We start from the raw sequence: 18,730 nt of genomic DNA, 5'->3' as shown, positions 1-18,730 counted from the left end.
CACCTGGATGGCAGGTGCATACAGGGCTAATGGAGCCCACAGCAAATCCCTCTGCACATCAAAAAGGAGATGATGGCTGTCCAGCAAGCCTTGATAGCTTTCAAGACCCTTCTCTCCACGGGGGCTGTCCTCATCAAAACAGACACCACCACTCTGATGTGGTATATCAACAAGCAGGGAGGAACTCACTCCTACCCCCTATGCAGGCTGGCTATGACCCTTTTGCATACAGCCTCTGCCATGCAACTCCACCTGTTAGTACAATTCCTACCAGGTTCTCTCGAGACTCTGGCAGACCAATTAAGCAGAAATAATTTGGACCTCCATGAGTTACAGCTCAACAGAAGAAACTTCACCCTAATAATTCAGAAATGGGGCACCCTGAGGGTCGACCTCCTTGCCTCCCACACCAACGATCAGCTCAGCAAATTCTGCATCAGGGAGCATCATTGCATGGCTTGGAAAGTGGATGCCCTGTCCTTCCTCTGGGTCAGTTTATTGGTCTATGCCTTTCCTCCGCTTCCTCTCATCCCCAGGGTACTACCCAAAATAAGGGAGGAAAAACCAAAGACAATTCTTATAGCTCCAGACTGGCCTCGCCAGCACTGGTACCCCTTGCTGAGCGGCCTGTCCCCTCTGCCACCATGCCATCTTCCTCAGATTCCAAACCTCCTGACCCAGAGGGAAGGGGAATACATGCATCCCCAATTGCAGACCCTCAGTTTGGCAGCTTGGCTTATTCCCTAAACCCCGATCAAGCTGCCGATCTCAGTAAACAGGTTCTAGATGTTATATGTGAGGCCAGATGCCCTAGCACTAGAAAGTCTTGTGCGTACAAATAGAAAAGGTTCTGCACCTGGATTCAGGCTAAGGGAGCCAATATGGCACAGCCCTCCCTCCCTCCCTCTTATCCTGGGTTACTTAGCTGACCTGCTACACACTGGCCTCTCTTTTTCTTTTCCCTCTGTTAAAAAATCATGCCTCTGCTGTCTCTGCTCATTTTCCCACTGAGCAGCCCCTTTTCTCACACCCTTTAATCAAGCAGTTCCTAAGAGGGGCTAGCAACTTGAGACCACCCAGAAGAGCACCAACCCCAGCTTGGGACCCTAACGTTGTGTTGGAAAAGATCACCCTGCCCCCCCCCCCCCCCCTTGAACCAGCCTCCTCTGCAGAGCTAAAATTTCTCTCCTGGAAGACTGCTTTCCTTCTGGCCATCACTTCAGCCAGAAGAGTCTCCGAGCTGCAAGCACTCATGGCTGTGGAACCCTTAATCATCCTCCATGCTGACAGGATATCCCTCAGGACTAACCCATCCTTCATGCCCAAGGTGGTGTCCAATGTGACTTTCAACCAATCCATTCACTTGACCACCTTTTTTCCTAATCCCCAGAACAAGGAGGAAAGGATCTTGCACACTCTAGATGTGCACAGACAGCTCAGATTCTATCTAGACAGGACTAAATCCGTCATACAGTCTGAAAAATTGCTAGTTAGCTTTGCTACTGGGGCGGAAGGCAAAGCCATTTCCAAGCAAACCATTTCCAAATGGATAGCACACTGCATCCATGTCTGCTATAAACAGCACAGAAATCCTCCCCCCGAAGGGAGTCAGGACTCACTCCACCAGAGCAGCCTCCACCTCTGCAGCTTTCCTCAGAGGAGTCCCCATCAATGACATCCTGGAGGCTGGCACCTGGACATCTGTTCACACTTTTACCAAACACTACCATCTTCCTCTCTCCTCCAAATCCAGGGCAGGGTTTGCCTCTGTAGTCTTGCAGGGCATCCTAGCCAGCCCTTAGTTTCCTTGACTGCCTCCACCCTTTTCCTCGGCTTTGGGAATCAACCGAAATATGATGACTGCAACACTGAAGCACTAAGAACATAGTACTGTTATGTACACTTACCATAAATGTAGATGTTTGACTGTATTCACTGTTGCAGTCCTGGTTTCCCTCCCTCCATGCCCCTGTTTTCTCTTATTCCTTACAAGGGAGTTATTGGTATTTACTTTCTACTGGTGGGGTTCTTCCACCAGAACCTGCCGCCTACTTGGGGGATCCTGACAGGTTAGGGCAAGAAAAACTGATGTAATGATGTCAGCTGCCTTACTTTATACTACTGACGACCTGGTGTCAGTACTGAAGCGACAGCAACCGATGCAGAAATACTAAGGCTCTGGTATTCGGGCCGGCCGAGGGCTACCCTGGCAAGGATAAACACAAATGTGATGACTGCAGCAGTGAATACACTTGAACATCTACATTTATGGTAAGTGTACACAACTATACTTTCCTTCTGTTATATTAGCCCCCCTCCCCATTATTGATTTTTTTGGTCAGCTGTCCCCTCCTGGGTTTCTCTGCCGAGCTGGACCTTCTGTCCTTTGACCTTCTCCTGCATTCATTCCATCCTTCTTTGATAGGTTTGGATCTTTCACTCTCCATCCTGTAGTTTGAGCACATCTAGACTTGAGTCATTTACCTTGCCCCCACTTTTTTTTTTCCCCCTGTCTTTCCTGCTTTCACTTCTCCCTTGATTGTCTATCTGTTGTGCTGTTTACCATTTTGTTTTTTGGTAGTTGTTTCTTCCTTTGTGCATGATATTTTTTGTGACAGTTTCATCCATTCTTTTACACTTTGCTGTAATCCATTAAGCTGGAGCCCTAAAGTAGTGTTTGCATAATTTTCTTTCTCTGCTTCTCCCGTTTTACATTCACTTACCACCACACTTTTGCCAATTGTTTGAATGAGAAAAAAATACATTTATATGAAAATACTGAAGTTATAAAAGATGTAATATAAGAAAGATCCATCCATCCTTAACTCCTTTTTCCCAGTTTGCACTTGGGGCCAGGGTGTCACTTGATCTAACAAAAATCTGCACATCTGTGCCCCTTTTCTTTGTACTACACATTTCTCTTACAGTGTTTGTCAGAAACCTTCAACGTGTAAAACCATTTTCCTCTGTGTGTATTCATTCTAGTATTGCTGGAAAACAATGCGTTAGTATATATTTAACCTTTGATTAGTGCCCCATGTTCATAGATCCCATTAGTGCTTTTCATTCACATTTATCCCATTTTGTCATGTTCGTTCCTTAACTTCTATATCTTGCTTCTTTTGGCATTAGGCATGACCAAAACCCTGCACACTGTGGAATTTACTGAGTACATCCTCTCAGTTTTCCTTTATATTGTTTCTTATTTATTCTTTTATCTCTCCCTGTTTGACAAGGCGTCTTACTGTTGATGGCTTCCTTCCTATTAATTTCCTCTGGACTGAATTTCTGTCACTCTTCTATTTCACGTTCCTGTTCTCTTCCTTTAACCTGTCCAGCACTGGATATCTGAATTCCCTGTAACTTCAGTTGCAGTGTCTCCCTTTGCCAGGATTCTCCTCTTTTGATTGTTATGTATCTGTTCCTGCTTCTGCTGCAGTCTGACACTCCTGATGGATTTTCTTTGACCAACTCTTGTTTTTCTCTCTGTCATTTTTGTGCACTCCCCTCATATTTTCTGTCTTCCTCCTCCTTTCCCTGTACCATCTTGTCGACATATCACTCTTTTTTTCCTTCCTCTTTTCCATGGGTACATTTGTCAGATGGTATTCATGACATTCCATTTACAGTGGGGTATTTCAATATGTTTGTGTCTGTTATTCCAGTTTGCTCTCTGAGTAACAAAACCTTATGCTTCTCCATCTGTGTGAAACCTGTGCCTGCTTCCCTTCCGTACCATGGAATTGCCTGGATTTCTAGTGGTCCCAGCAATTTTGCCATCATTTTTTTTTTCTCCATTTGAGCAATGGATCAGATTATACTAAACAATTTTAAAAACATACTGTAAATGGGTATCATTTTAAGTGTTCAGGTTTATCTCATAATTTATTCATCTGATGTTGTCAGTCTTCATTTATTCCTTGACTTACCAGTTCGGGTCCAAGCATTGGAACCAACTTGGCTGTTACCACAGCCAGTGAGAACCAAAAACTCTCGAACTTAAGTCCTACCCAGAATGCTAGTCTCAAAATTGCTTTAGATTTCGTTTGCCACTTCGTGTGAAGGAAGCATCGCCAAATTGCTCTTGAGCGATGGGGTGTTTTTGTATTCTGAATTTTTTTGAATAGCTGTAAGTTTTTTTTATTATTGTATAGTTTGTTGATCTTTTCTTCAACCTATCCTTTTCTTCTGTAATCTTTACATCTCCTCCCCTTCCTTCTCTTATACACTTAAGTGTATTTTGTGACTACCATTTTCGGTAGTACTAACTTACTTTTTCCCTTTCGTTCCAAAAAAATAGTAGTGAAAGTAATTCTGTCTTTGGTATTGTCTTCCTACACTTGCTGTAGTCTGTGTTTACTATCGCTGGTAGCTTTCTGTACCTTCGGTGCTCTCTTCTACTGTTGTTGGTAGTCTTTCTATCCTTCTCCTTTATTGGTTTCATTTAATTGTTTGTGTTTTAGTGGTATAAGATTATGGCTGACAAAGTTAAAAGAAGCTCTGGGTATAAAAAATGTTGTGTGTGACCGTAATATGCCCAATTCTGATGGGCATTCTCTTTGTGTCTGTTGCCCGGGCCCAGTGCACTTGCTAAAGGATTGTTCTATCTGTCATGCCTTTAGTCACTGGGCCCTGGTAGAAAGGAAAAATAAATTGCTGTTAAAGGTGATGATAAAAATCTTCTTTTAAGGAGGCCTTGTCTGTTTTTTGTGGTAAAAGCAAAACAGATGCAGCTTTTCCCCTTCCTCATCATCTTCATCCTCCAAATTAGACAAACCAAAAAAGAGGAGTCAGTCGGTACCAGTTTCTTCCTCTGCACTGACAACCAAAAAACTTAAAACTGCGGTTCTCTCTGTCTGTGCGGAACCAACAGTCTCTTCAAAGGCTACATCAGTGCCAGTTTTGGCACCAAAATGACATCTCCATTGGTGCTGAAGTTATCAGAACTAATATTGTACCAGCCTGTGGAGCCAACACCCTTGGCTCCTTCTATTTTGGCACTGATATCTTCGGATCTAACAGAATGCCCTGAATTTCTTTTTTGGATAGACCTCTGACCCAGATATTCCCCATCATAGATGCCTTTGGTGAATTACCCAGCCCATTTTTGGGAAGATTGAAATCCCCCTTTACCCAGTAAATCCGTTCCAGAAGGACCCTGACAGAAATGGACGTGTTGAGGTTGGGTGATCAGCTCCTTGTGGCAAGGGGACTTGCAGGTACCTTGTTCCAGCTGCTTTAGGTGCCAGATCCCCTCCTGTGACCCTTCCTACTCTTCCTCCTCTAACCTCCTCTGATGCTTTGAGATTCTGGCTCCAAGTTTTCCTGTGCCAGCTGTTTAAGGTCCGAGATCTGTCTCTCCAGATTCGATTTCTACCCAGAGTTCTTCAGCTCTGTCGGATCAGGAGAATTCTCGGGGTTGTGGCTATGCTGTTGGCCCTGAGGGGCGGGACTTGACTTTTTTTTTTTCCCCGGAGCCATCTCTGCACTTTGGGGCTTCTGCACGCATTAGCTCTACCCTGGCTTCAGAGCGGTTCCAATGCAGTCTTTCTCTGTTCTGGGCTCCCTTCCCTGTTCGGAGGGGGGGGGGCAGCCTTCCAGGTCATGAAGACAATGTTGTCCACTGTGGGCATTCAGTCCGTTCCTTCCCTGTCAGAGCAGTTTCACGATCCTTCCCCTTGACCAGAGATTCCTCCAGTCTCAACACCTGGATAGTGAGTGCCAACGCCACAGGAGACACGTATTCAGGTATTGTTTTCTTCTGATACTTCCCCAGATCACGCCACTGAAGAGGTTCCTCAGAAGACGAAATGTAAGATGAAACACTTAGATTCCACAGAGGAATCAATCACGAAGGCACTGATTTTGATGAGGTTGAGGGTTCTCCATGGTCACCTCCGGAAGACATCTCCTTTGGAGACATCCTTGAGATCCTTGAACAGAGGGGTGGCTGGACATCCCAAAAGCCTTCTTTGGAGACATCATTGTACCTCCAGGCGTTTGGCACTTGATCATCTACCTCTTGGGTTAATAAATCTGCTGACAAGCTCATTAAGTTGCTCTTGCAGCGGGTGTGAAAGGCTCCTGACTCTATAGAACGTGTCCCCAAGAGGCCAGACAAAATGTAACTGCACTAGAGGACCATCTGTTTTGGGCAAAGGTATTACCAGTAAATGCCATGGTGGTAGCGGCGGCCACAAAAAAAAAACTGGCAGAGGAAAATTCCACTATCCATCCTCCCACTAGAGTGTCTCAAATGATGGATAGGTTTGGAAAGCAGATTTACGCTTCATCGACCTTTGCATTGAAGTCTTTGAACTTTATGGCACACATCACGAGACTTCAAAAGGATTTGATTAAAGAGCTATCAGATACCCTGGTGGGAGCCGTATCTGAAGAGATCCAAGATAAGGTTGCTTTTCAGTTTACCACCCTAGAGTCCATTTCTAATTTGTCCATGAGGCTAATAGCGTATGCAGCTGAAGGAACAACTAGAGCAGTGGGATCGGGGGTAGCCATTAGGACACATGCCTGGATGCGCTTGTGAGAATTTGCGCAGCCGTTCAAGTCTTCATTTGTCAGTGCACACTTTGACAGATCATCCCTTTGTGGCCCTAAAGTTTGAGAAACTTTATCCAGGTGTGAGAAAGATGGAAAAACCCTTTCTGCAGTGGGTGTATGTTTTTCTACTCCTCAGCAATTTTACTCCAGGAACCAGTGGAGTGGGAAAATGTGGTTCAGAAAGTACCAAGGGCCTTTACAGGACACACATAGCAGTGGCTGTCCCAGGGGCAGAGGGGGACCTTTAATGGAAGACAATGTTCACACTGCAAAGGTGGCTCGCAAAATCATGGTTCCAGGAACGCCTTTTTTGGCAAGCCCTACCTGCGCTCCTGAAAGGAGGCCCTGCTGCTTTCCTTTGGAGGCAGTCGGGGGGCTTCTATCCTTCTAGTAACACACCTGGCTTCAGATTTTTGGGTGCAAAGGGTTATAACCAGAGGATACACCATACCCTTTCTTTCTCTTCCAAACAATTCCAACAAAATTCCTGATGTTCTACCCAGTCAGTGTGAACCAGCAGTACTAGAAATTCCTGCTACAAAAAATAGTCATCCAAGAGGTCTCACCAGACCAGATAGTCTGAAATTTATTCAAGATGCTTTTTAGTACCAAGATGCTGTTCAGTACCAAAGAAGGCAGGGGATTGGAGACCAATTTTGGATCTGAGTATTTTGAACAAGTCCGTCCAGCAGACAAAATTCCAGATGGTCATGGTTCAGTCTTTTCTCCCATTTCTAGGGAAAAGACTATTAGATGTGCTCGATAGATCTCCAGGATGCGTGTTACCACATAAAAATGGACACGCGCTCCAGGAGATCTCTCAGCTTCTGGCTGGGAGCCAGTCATCAGTTCAGAGCTCTGCCTTTTGTTTGGCCTCACCGCAGCCCCCAAGGTGTTCACCAAATGCATGGCAGTAGTAGGAACTCACTTGAGACTGCAAGGATTTCATGTGTTTCTATACTTGGACGACTGGCTCATTACTGCTTCCACCAGGCATCTACTAGAAGAGGCAAGAAAGTACGTTCTCCAGTCCTGCACCAACCTTGGGATTACAAGATCAATTGTAAGATAAATTACAAAAAATCACAACTGATTTCAACACAAACTTTAGAGTTCATAGGAGTGGTGCTAAATATCAATACTTGCGTTGCCTTCCTTCTTTATCAAAGATTGGAAAAGATCTGATCAAGGCCCTAGTGAAAAAGATAATCAGAAACAAGAGTGTAGCTGCACAACTAGTCTTGCAGACCTTGTGTTCGATGGTAGCTTCCATTACGTTAGTTCCTGTAGCAAGATTTCACATGAGAATTCTTCAGTGGTGTCTAGCATCTCAGTGCTCCATTCTGTATCAGCCGATATCAGATCAGATTTTGACTACCAATCGTTGCAGGAAAGACCTGGCTTGGTGGATTCAGTAAGACAAAATTCTCTTGGTCCATCCCATTGTTCCATCTCAACCCCAAGCCATAGTGACCACAGACACCTCCCAGATGGTGTGGGGCGCATTATCTGGGCAAAACTGGCCACTGCACTTGGTCCCCTATAGAGGGCAACGTTGCTCATCAATTTTCTGGAGCTGCTTTTAGCGATGCAAGCCTTTCAAACTGCTCTTCCCTCAGGAACAATTGCAGCTCAAATGGACATTATGTTTGTAGTTTGGTACATCAACAAGCAGGGCGGAACCAAGTCATATTCCCTTTGTCGAGAAGCTCTGAGTCTGGCAGTGGATCATCTTTTCCAGCTGCTTTCTGATAGCAGTGCATATTCCGGGGAGTTCCAGTGTGATAGCGGACAAACTGAGCAGATACATTCTCCTGCATCATGAGTGGACTTTCAGTCCCAAAGTGGCAAGGAAAATTTTTCATCACTGGGGTCAGCCTTGCTGTGACCTATTTGCATAACCCCTGAACAAGTGCAGCAGCTATTTTTCCCTGATTCCCCCCTCCAGGGAAGTCCCGAGAGATGCTCTTTTCTATGATTGGCCCTCTGGAAGTCTGTATGCCTTTACCCCACTTCCTTTAAAAGAAAGTGATCAGGTTGAAGAGCAAAGTAATCCTCATTGCTCTATTCTGGCCTCGACAGATTTCGTTCCCCTTGCTTTGGCCTTATCTGATTTCAGCGACCATATATTCTGAACTCTGATCCAGATGATCTATTCCATCCAGAGGGATTAGTTCACCCAAACCTTCAGAACCTCAAGCTCACAGCTTGGCTTCTCCAGTTCCATTAATTGCTAGGCACAATGCTCTATCTTCCCCAGTTTGTAAGATTCTTATGGCCTTACACAAATCCTCAACTAGAAAACTCTACAAAAGTAAATGGCAGAGATTTTCTTACTGGGCTATTGACAATAACAATAACAGTGATCCTTTCTCCGCTGCTATCAAAAAAATTCTTAGAATTTTTAGCTTTGCTCTTTGAAGAAGCCTCTTCCTCTACTGTTAGGGTTCAGCTAGCGGCTGTTTCAAATTTTCATAATGGGTTCAAACAGTATTCATTAATTTCACAAACTTTGCGAAGTGTTCTTAAAAGGGATTTTGATGATAAAACCTGTTTATAAAGATCCATTTGTACCCTGGGATCTTACCTTAGTGCTACCAACGAAAGTTCATTTCCCCTTTGAACCTGCTGCTAACTGCGACCTAAAATTTTTATCTTGGAAGACTATTTTTTTGGTAGCGATTACTTCTGCCAGAGGAATTTCAGAAATTCAGGCCTTATCTTGCAAACCACCATATTTCACAAATACAGAGTTTCCATGAGGCCGAACCCTTCCTTTCTGCCAAAGGTGATGTCAGAAGCAAATATCAGTCAATCAATCTCCTAGTCTTTTTTTCCCAATTTCTCAAAGGTGAATACTCTTTGCATTTATTAGATGTCCATAGACAATTGAAATTCTATCTCAGTAGAATGAAAGACATTAGAAAATCTGACCAACTCTTTGTTTCCTTTTCAAATACCAGAATGGGTAAGTCAGTATCCAAGGTTACTTTATCTAGATGGCTGAAGGATTGTATATCCTTCATATACAACAAGAGGAAAGTTGAAGTGCATGGGCCTGTCAGGCATATTCTACTGGAGCAATAGCTACTTCAGGAGTTTTTCATTCTAAGACTTCCATGGATGATATTTGGGCAGCTGTGACATGGGCTTTTCCACATACTTTTGTTACTCATTACAAATTTTATTTGCTATCTAGGGAAGAGCGTCCTTTGGTTCTGTGGTGCTCAGGAATATCCTTCCATGAGTCTTCCCAAGACATAAGGTAGCTGGGGACTCTATCCCATATGTCAAGGAATAAATGAAGATCGACAACATCAGATAAAGAAGTTATGTGTTGCCATAATGTTCCATCTGTGTTGTCGATCTTCATTTATCCTGGACTTCCCACCCTCCATCCCCCTTCCATTCAAACCTCCTGCTGGAACAAAATCTGGTCCTAGTTGTATGTTTTTTCATATATGACACTAGATATGGTCTCCGTAAAAGTGCTGTTAGGATTATTTTTAAGTCATGTTTATCTGCAAACTCGAGCTGAGATAATTTGGAGTGGAGCATTCTGGGTAGGACTTAAGCTCGTGAGTTTTTAGTTCTCATGGGCTGTAGTAACAGCCGAGTCAGTTCCGATGCTTGGAACCAAGCCCATATGTCAAGGATAAATGAAGATTGACAACATACATGGAATGTTATGTAAGTACTTATGTTTGCACAGTTATAAACTTGATGTACATCTCTGCTGTCCTCTTCCTCATCCTGTTCTGCCAGCTCTGTGGATTCTTTCTCATCTCTTGTAGGCTGGGTAAATGAAATCTTGTTCTCAACAATTCCAGCAACATTCTTTCCGTCTCCAAAACTTGTTCTGATGCCCTTATTATTCCTACATTGTTTATTCTAGCCCTGTTTTCCAGGTCCTCCAGTTTTCTAGTTTGCTGCTAATAGTGCTTTTTTTTCTGTTTCTGTCACCGTTGCATTGTGTTCATGCTCCTCTGAACTCTGCATAGCTGGCAACTGACATCAGCTTTTGGAAAAAGTTTATAGAGCTGCAATTCCTGTGGGACTGCTTATCAAACAGCAGGTCATAGGCTTATTAGGCAGAAGTGTGAGGGAAGACCAACAGAGCAATGCGAAATGAAAAGTGGAGTCCTGATATCAAAAGACATTCCATAATTGCTACTGTATGGGAAAGATGTGGAGCACCGCAGCTTGTATATCATGGTTTAGCTCGTAAACACTGAAGCAGGCAAGCAGTAGATCCCAGGCAACAGTTCAGTAAATGTCTTATGGTAAATAGTATTATTAAGCTGCATATGAAGAACAGTAGTTTCACCTATCATCATCAACCCTTTATCCATTTTTTCTACATGACCTTGTCACCACCTCTCAGTTTGGTGCCACGCTCTTTGCTTTTGATAGTCATGACAGATTTTTGCAGGTGTTCTCTCATATAGCCCGTCCATCTTTTAGCCAGAGTAAGCATTGTACTACATAGTTTTCCACATTTGCTGGCATGATTTTTCTGCTGGATTTGAACTTGACATTGTCTTATTATACTGTTATGGTATTTCTTTTTGTTCGCAGCTGCTGTCTCCTGCTGTGCAATTATGCCAACTGCCTTGCTGTCTTGCCTTCTGCTTTATAGGCATAAACAGGTAGGAGAAAATTAGAAACCAAGTATCCACTTGTGCATGTTTGTTTACTTTCTGCTGTGATACACTTTTGGATAATCTTGTCTGGTCCTTTCAGATGTGGTGAGATATTGCAGGATACAAAGAACTTTCTAGAGCCACAAACCAATCTGTTTATGATTTGCAGTCTTTATATTAACATTGCATAGCATTTTATCACTATTAAAGGAATGGTGTACTCAACTTAAGAAGTGAGCAGGGTATTTAAGTAAGATGCTTATTCATGGACTTCTGCCTTTCTTTCTGGCAGGATACTAGTTTTGTCAGGAGAAGGGCTGATCATCACATAGCAAATGTTGGACATTGGTATGGAGTAATACTGAATTGCTATTTTGTTTTGTTATATACTGTTTCTGAAATTGTAATATATCAGTGATCACCGCTTACTATGAGAAACAGTGATCTTGTAATTAGTATGTACAAGTAGCAGAGGTTAAGGGAGCACAGACGCACTTTGTCGAGGAGTTAAAATGTTTATTGTTTGTGAATTCTGATTGATTTCTTTGATAAATCATACAGTTGTTTTCAAATTTGAATGCGAAACCTTGGTGGGCTATCTTCAGTCATGCCGCATGTTTTTTTCATTATTTTATTCATATTCTTATTGTTATCTTTGATCTGACTTGGAAGAGTCCGTTTACATTGTATTCTCAGAGGTACAGGCAAGCACAGGAGGACTATGGCTGACCAAGTTCGCAGACGACTGCAAACTAGGGGCTATAATTGACTCGCCTGCTGACACAGACATCCTCCAAAAAGGTCTCACTGAGATGGATACTTGGTGTTGAAATCATGGCCTCAAGCTAAATGCCAAAAAGTGCATAGTCATCCCCTTTGGAAAAAACAAAGTACCCACAAGCTACCACATAGGTGGTAGCCCCCTAAATATGGAAAACGTAATAAGGGATCGGGGGACCCAAGTAGATAGTAATCTCTCCTTTGATAATCACATTGCTAAAGTGGTTAGAAAATCCTTCTGTGTCCCACCTAATCACAAAAGGGTTTGCATCTAGATCAGAAGAGGTCATTGTGCCCCCCTGTACTCATCACTCATCAGACCCATCATAGAGTACAACGCCCCATTTAGGATGTACCTTACAAGACACCTGCAACAGCTGGAAAGACCACAGAAGTACCTCACCAAGAGGATCACTGGTCTCATGCCCTATGCAGCTCGACTGAAGAAAATCCAGCTGTACTCTGTTGCATACGCCTACTCAGAGGTGATCTCTGTCTGACATACAAGGCCATGTCCAACCCAGAATTGATGGACATGCTCCACCTAAATAAAACCTTATCCCCTCGAGCCACATGCTCTGGGGATCTAAACCTCACAACAACAATAAATAAGATGTGCTGGAGGAATAGATTCCTGTCCCAGAGACTTCCCATGCTTTGGAACAAGATTCCAATCTACATTAGACAGAGCTCCTTGCTAACACTCTTCAAGAGAAGCCTTGACGAGTGGATGGGAAACAAAGTTTACCCTGGGGATCAGTTCAGTAGTTCTGCTGGATAGAGGAACAGGGAACTAATGTAAGGGGGCGGCAAAAGTCAACACATTCTAGCTAGGCTTATAAATGCCTTCAGGCAGCCTAGTTACCTACCTATGAACCTGTGAGTTTTACTGTTTCCCCCTTCGGATAGCTGCAGCTCTACAAAATTCTGAAAGTTCTGTAGCTCCCAAGCTCATATCTGTGTTCTTGATATCACAATCCATCCAGTGAAATCTGTCAAGAGAGAGGATTTTTATGCAGGATAGAATCATCAGAATTCTACTTCTGTCCTCCTAAAAGACAGAGGCCCTCTAAGTCATTGTTAGAATGTCAGTCTACTTTGTCAGACCACCCTAAGACAGATTCTTATGTGATCTTTTTGGTTCAACTTTGGTCCCACAGTTCATAGCACCATTTTCACTTTACTGCCAAATAAGGAAGCCAAAACATTGCATAGGTTTTTATTATTTGACTTTGGCCTTGGGTCCTGTAATTTTGTCTTGCTTCAGCCACAAACCTCCCTTCTGGAAGAGGTGCTAGAACAGTTGGCAGAGTTTTCTTATTCTGGGTTCAAGGAGTTTCTTAGAGACATTCAGGACATCCTCCTCAGTGGACTGTCATACAGGTTACTGTAATTTTAATTGTGCTGGTACTGCTACAGCTGCACATTGGGCTCAGTAATCTCTCTGCTGCTTATGAAATTACTTGGTCTTACCTCTGCTTATGATGAGCTGGATTAACAATTCTGGATGTGTTATTTTGGGGTGAGATCATCTTTGGGCAGTCTTTCAGAGGTTTGCAGAGTAGGAAATGAGGTTAGAATATTGTGGAGACGCACTGTGATGCCATCACCAATGTTTGTGCTCTTCTACGCCATCTTTGGGTCCCCAAGATGAAGGGTCCCACTTTTAGGATGAGGGTAGCAGTCAAGTGTTGAGCATTGTCGTCATGCATGGCTCCATCCATGAATCTTCCAGTGAAACAGGCTGTAGATCAGTGTACATATCTCTTTAAGAAACCTCCTGTGGGTATGTACTAAATGTATTGATTACTGAGCACATGTAGGGACAGTGTGCCATTTTGTGTTAAGATGTTGTAGTGTAAGCATGTCTGTGTGTAAGCTCTATCTGTTAATTAGTTTGTTTATAGTTATTGAAGCTGCTATCCATCCTGATGTGTTTTCATGTAATAAAGCTTCTTAAACAAACTACCCTGCCTTGCTTGTCATCCTTGGAGTAAGGGAGAGGCGACGTGGTGTCAGAACCGGATTTCTAAAGGACATGATTTTAGAAGTGGCATATCTAATGCCCAGAAAGAACTCCAGTTTCTCGAGTTTGAGTTGTATTTATATAAGTGGACTGTCCGTGCTGCATGTATAATCTACAAAAAAAAAACAGGTCAGAAACAAAATTCTAATGTTAAACTTGCTCAAACTATTTCTTATTTGCTAAATATGAAATGAAGCATACAGACCGCTCTAAATTATATTAAAATAAGTTGAAATGTCTGATATTGCTAGAATTTTTTACGTTACTATGGAAAATGTTTGAAATAAAGTCCAAATTGCATGAAATTCTGTATTTTTCGTATTAACTGAGGTTGCCCAAGTTATCAGAAGTGTATGAAGTGCTTGCATGTTTGTGCAGTGTTACAGTAAAGTTACTTCGCAGACTATAGCAATTTCAGAACATATGTCGCAAAGTACAGTGTTTCGAAGAGTTCATTGTGCATTTGTGTGTTACTGCAAGCTGCAGAGAGGCAACTTATGTGTACATAATTACAAGGGTCGTATTTCAGTGGATGCAGAAACACATGTACTTTGTTGGCATGGCTGAAGGATTTCGAAAACCTTTTCCACTAGCATGTGATGATAATATTGCTGAAAACTAAAGTGTGTTTGAGCAAGAGTACGACATTTTTATGCAAGCTGCATTTTCTGATAAAGATGATTGTACAAAGGCATTCATTCTACTTAATTTAGCAGGCTCAGAAGCCATAGAAAGGGAATGTTCATTTGTGTATGTACCTGCTATTTATGCTAGGGAGGGGAAAAGCCATCATATTGTTGTACAGGCTGAGTCGAGGGAAGACCCCGAGTGCTTAAAATGTAAATTTAGAGAAGTGTGTAACCGCCCAGACAAATATTACAATGGAAAGGCACTTATTTTACAAAAGGGATCAAAAGCCTGGTGAAACTTTTGCAGCATATACAACTGACCTGAGAAATAAATTTAAAATGTGCAGATTTGGTGATTTAAAGGATGAGTTGATAAAAGGACAGACTTCTGTGTGATATTAAAGATGATGCTGTGAGAGAGGTTTTGCTTCATGACAGTGATTTAACTTTGAATAAGGCCATTGAGATTTGTCAGATATATGAGCTTACAGAAACGCACACAAATATGCTTTACAAATGAGAATAGCTTTAGAAGTTACTGCAGCAAAGCTCATGTTGATAGTATGTTATTAAAAGAAACAGGCCCAGGCACGTGGCAGCAACTGTAGTCTCCGCCACACCCACTGGTAAACATCAGAGGTTTCTAGCAAGTTCCTGAGTCCGCACAGCCTCAGGGAAGCATAAGAGTGAGTCAGCAAACCCAAAGTAGGGCCCCGACCTAGTTTCATTGCCAACTGTCATAATTGTAGTAACAGTCATGAATCTAAAAGAAAAGAGTGCTTAGCATTTGGTCAGCAGTTCTGCAAATATAATAGATGGAATTGTTTCAAAAGGTTTTGTAAATCAAAAGAATGTGTGCTCTCTTTTACTAGAAGGAATCATTTTATGAAAAAAGTTTATCAGTTATACAGCAGTCATGTGTCATCTCCTACTCTTTATGTTGATGGTGTGTCGGTGCTTTGTGAGACAGTCAATGCAGTTGATTTATGGGCCAAGAATGAAGTATTTTATACTGTTCAGATAAATGGAAAACCCATAGAGCTCACAGCTGATACTGGCTCAGAGTGCAGTCTTGTCTGCTGAAACATTTGCTAGAGTAAGTGCTGGTGAAAGGCTTGATTTGACAAAGTGTGCAAAGCTTGTTGCTTATGAAAGTGAAGAGATTCAAACCGAAGGTTCAGTAGTGCTTCCATGTTACTCTGCAGGTAGAAGTTACGGCTTATTATTTTATGTGGTCAAGAGGCACGTCCAGTCATCATTAGGTCTCAGAGATGTTTTGAAAATGGGACTGCTTTAATTTAATAAAGAAGTCCACCATGTTAGCTTAAAAGACCACTGTTCTAATTTTGCCCAATTTGTTTTTTCTACCTATGCTAATCTTTTCACAGACAAACAAGGCAAGCTTCTGTTGTGTACTCCATAAAGTTAGACCTGGATGTCAGTCCAGCCAGAAAAGTTCCAATAGCTATGCAGACTACAGCTAAAGCCAAACTAGATAAAATGGTGCAACAAGGTGTGATTTGTCCAGTTGAAACTCCGACTGAATGGGTATCTTCCATGATGATAGCTCATAAGAAAAGCTCAGATGACATCAGAATATGTATTGATCCATGAGATTTGAACAAGGCACTAAAAAGACATCATCCAATGCATGCAGTCGAAGAAGTCGCAACCTTGATGCCAAATGACACTGTTTGTTTTTTTTTCTGTCTTAGATACAGAGAGTTCATTTTGGCAAATTCAGCTTGACGAGAAATCCTCGTAGCTCACTATTTTCTGTACTCCGTTTGGAAGGTACAGATTTCTGAGAATGACATTTGGGATCAGTTCTGCAAGTGAAGTCTTTCAACATGCAGTGGAACAAATTTTTTCTGGGTATCCTTGTGCTATTATAGTAGACATACTGGCAGGAGATAATGTTGAAGCTGAGCATGACAAACCTTAGAAAAGTTTGGGAAAGGGCACATCAAGTAAATATTAAGCTCAACCCACAGAAATGCAAATTCAGGTTACGAGAAGTCACTTACGTTGGTTATTTATTTGCCAGTTCAGGCGTACTGCAACACCCTTCTAAGCAAAGAGTCATTCTTGAGATGCCAGCTCCAGACAATGTTCAAGCCCTCCAGCGTTTTCTTGGCATGGTGAACTACCCAGTCAAGTTCATTCCAGACTTGAGTCAAATATCTGCACCACTCTGAGAACTAACACGTAAAGATGTATCTTGCTCTTGGTTAGAACAACACCAGAGAGCATTTGATGTCCTGAAATGGAGAATTGCCAGACCTACTCGCCAATACTATGACATCCACAAGCCAGTTACTCTTTCATGTCATGCTTCAAAATTTTGTCTTAGCGCAGTCATTTTACAAGTGGATCAACCTGTTGCTTATACATCCAGAACTCTCACCCAAGCTGAAATGCAGTATGCTGAGGTAGAGAAAGAGCGTTTGGCGGTTGTGCTTGCATGTTCCAAGTTCCATGATTGTCTGGCAGACCTATCCAGATCAAAAGAGATCATCAACTTCTAGCCACTATCCTGAGAAAGCCTATACATTCAGCTCCAGATAGATTGCAATGCATGATGTTGAAATTGCAAAAGTATAATTTCAGTCATGTCTACAAGAAAGGCAAACTTCATCTTGCTGATACATTATCCAGATCACCCAGAAGTACCACTGAGCATCATGACCATGAGCAATTTGATTTTGAAGTCATGCAAGTGAGAAATTTTTCTTCTACACGTATTGATGAGCTGAGAGATCACACAGCCGCAGATCCAGTTTTACAAAAGCTCAACCACTTTCTCAAGGAAGGATGGCCATCAAAGCAGTCCAGTTTACCTCCAGAGGTGTCTGACAATGGTATTATAATGAAAGGTCCTAAAGTTATTGTTCCAAAGTCCTTGCAGCAAAACTACATTACTGTTTCACATTGTGGTTACCCGGGAACAGACTACCAAAAAAAGAGCGAGAGAACTAGTATTTTGGCCGTCTATTTCACAAGATATTGAGAGAATACTTGTTCAGCATGTAATAATACAAAGCCACATCAACAGAGAGAACCAGTTCACCTAAACCAGATTCGTGAACTACCTTGGTTGACAGTAGCCACAGATATGTTTGAGTGGAATGGTCAACATTATTTGGTGTTAGTAGACTCTTACTCCAATTAGTTCGAGATTGACCTGCTTCCCAATCTAGCATCCACTACTGCCATTCCTAAGATGTAGCGTCATTTTGCAGTGCATGGATCTCTACACAAAGTTACTTATGGCAATGGCATGCAGTTTACAAGTCAACAGTTCGAAAGATTTGCAGAACAGTGGGACTTTACTCATGTCGCGAGTAGCTTAGAGTATCCACATTCAAATGGTTTGGCAGAACTGTGCATTTCCGTTCAAAGTACAAAGCAGTTGCTCGAGAAGTCGAAACGAGGCAATAGTGATGTTTTCCTGAATCTCTTGAATGTCAGAAATAGTCCTCATGATACAACTTGGTTCACCTTCTCAAAAACTTCTGTCGAGACAAACGAGAACCACATTACCCGTCAGTAGTTAATTGTTGGTTCCATGTGTCAAGAACAGGTTAGTGACAGCCAATCTGTTGAAGCATTTAACCCAGAAGTACTACTCCGATAAGACCAGCAAACCACTGAATCTATTAAGAGAGGAAGAAGTGGTAAGGATACAAAATTCCAAAGGTTTTGATCAGATTGGAGTCGTGAAGAACTTCTGCCCAGAGCTGAGATTGTACACTGTGGAATCATAAGGATCAGAATACAGACAGAATTGCAAGCATTTAATGCTGGTGTCTGAGCCTGTACCACAGCACATAGCCTGTGAGAAAGGCTTTTTATCTTAGGGTAAGTTGTCTGGTGTTCCAGTTCTTGAAAAAGTTCCAGAAGCAATTTCCATTCATGTGATGAATCCCAAGATGAGCTGTTCACCGAAACATGTCCCTGTTACTAAGTCCCGTCCTGATGGTTATGTCACAAGAGCTGGTAGAGTGTCGAGATCATGTTCCAGATATACAGTGACTTGAACATGATAATGTGAGTAATCTGATCATTGTGTTTTCTTTTCTGATTGTATA

General features: G+C 42.3%; 1 protein-coding gene across 1 annotated transcript in view; it reads left to right on the top strand.

Moving 5' to 3' along the window:
* Positions 1-18,730, top strand: part of LOC122810654 (glycerol-3-phosphate acyltransferase 2, mitochondrial-like) — a 938,290-nt gene that overhangs the window by 117,465 nt on the left and 802,095 nt on the right. The window contains exon 5 of the mRNA XM_044082227.1: positions 11,140-11,210. Within this exon, the coding sequence (XP_043938162.1) occupies positions 11,140-11,210 (71 nt within the window). The remainder of the gene's footprint in view (positions 1-11,139; positions 11,211-18,730) is intronic.

The sequence above is a fragment of the Protopterus annectens genome, chromosome 9.part0 (genome assembly GCF_019279795.1).
Source record: "Protopterus annectens isolate FY-2018-M chromosome 9.part0, PAN1.0, whole genome shotgun sequence".
In the NCBI taxonomy this organism is placed as follows: domain Eukaryota; kingdom Metazoa; phylum Chordata; order Ceratodontiformes; family Protopteridae; genus Protopterus; species Protopterus annectens.
Note: the sequence above shows the minus strand (reverse complement) of the source record. Positions and strands in the feature narration are given on the sequence as shown.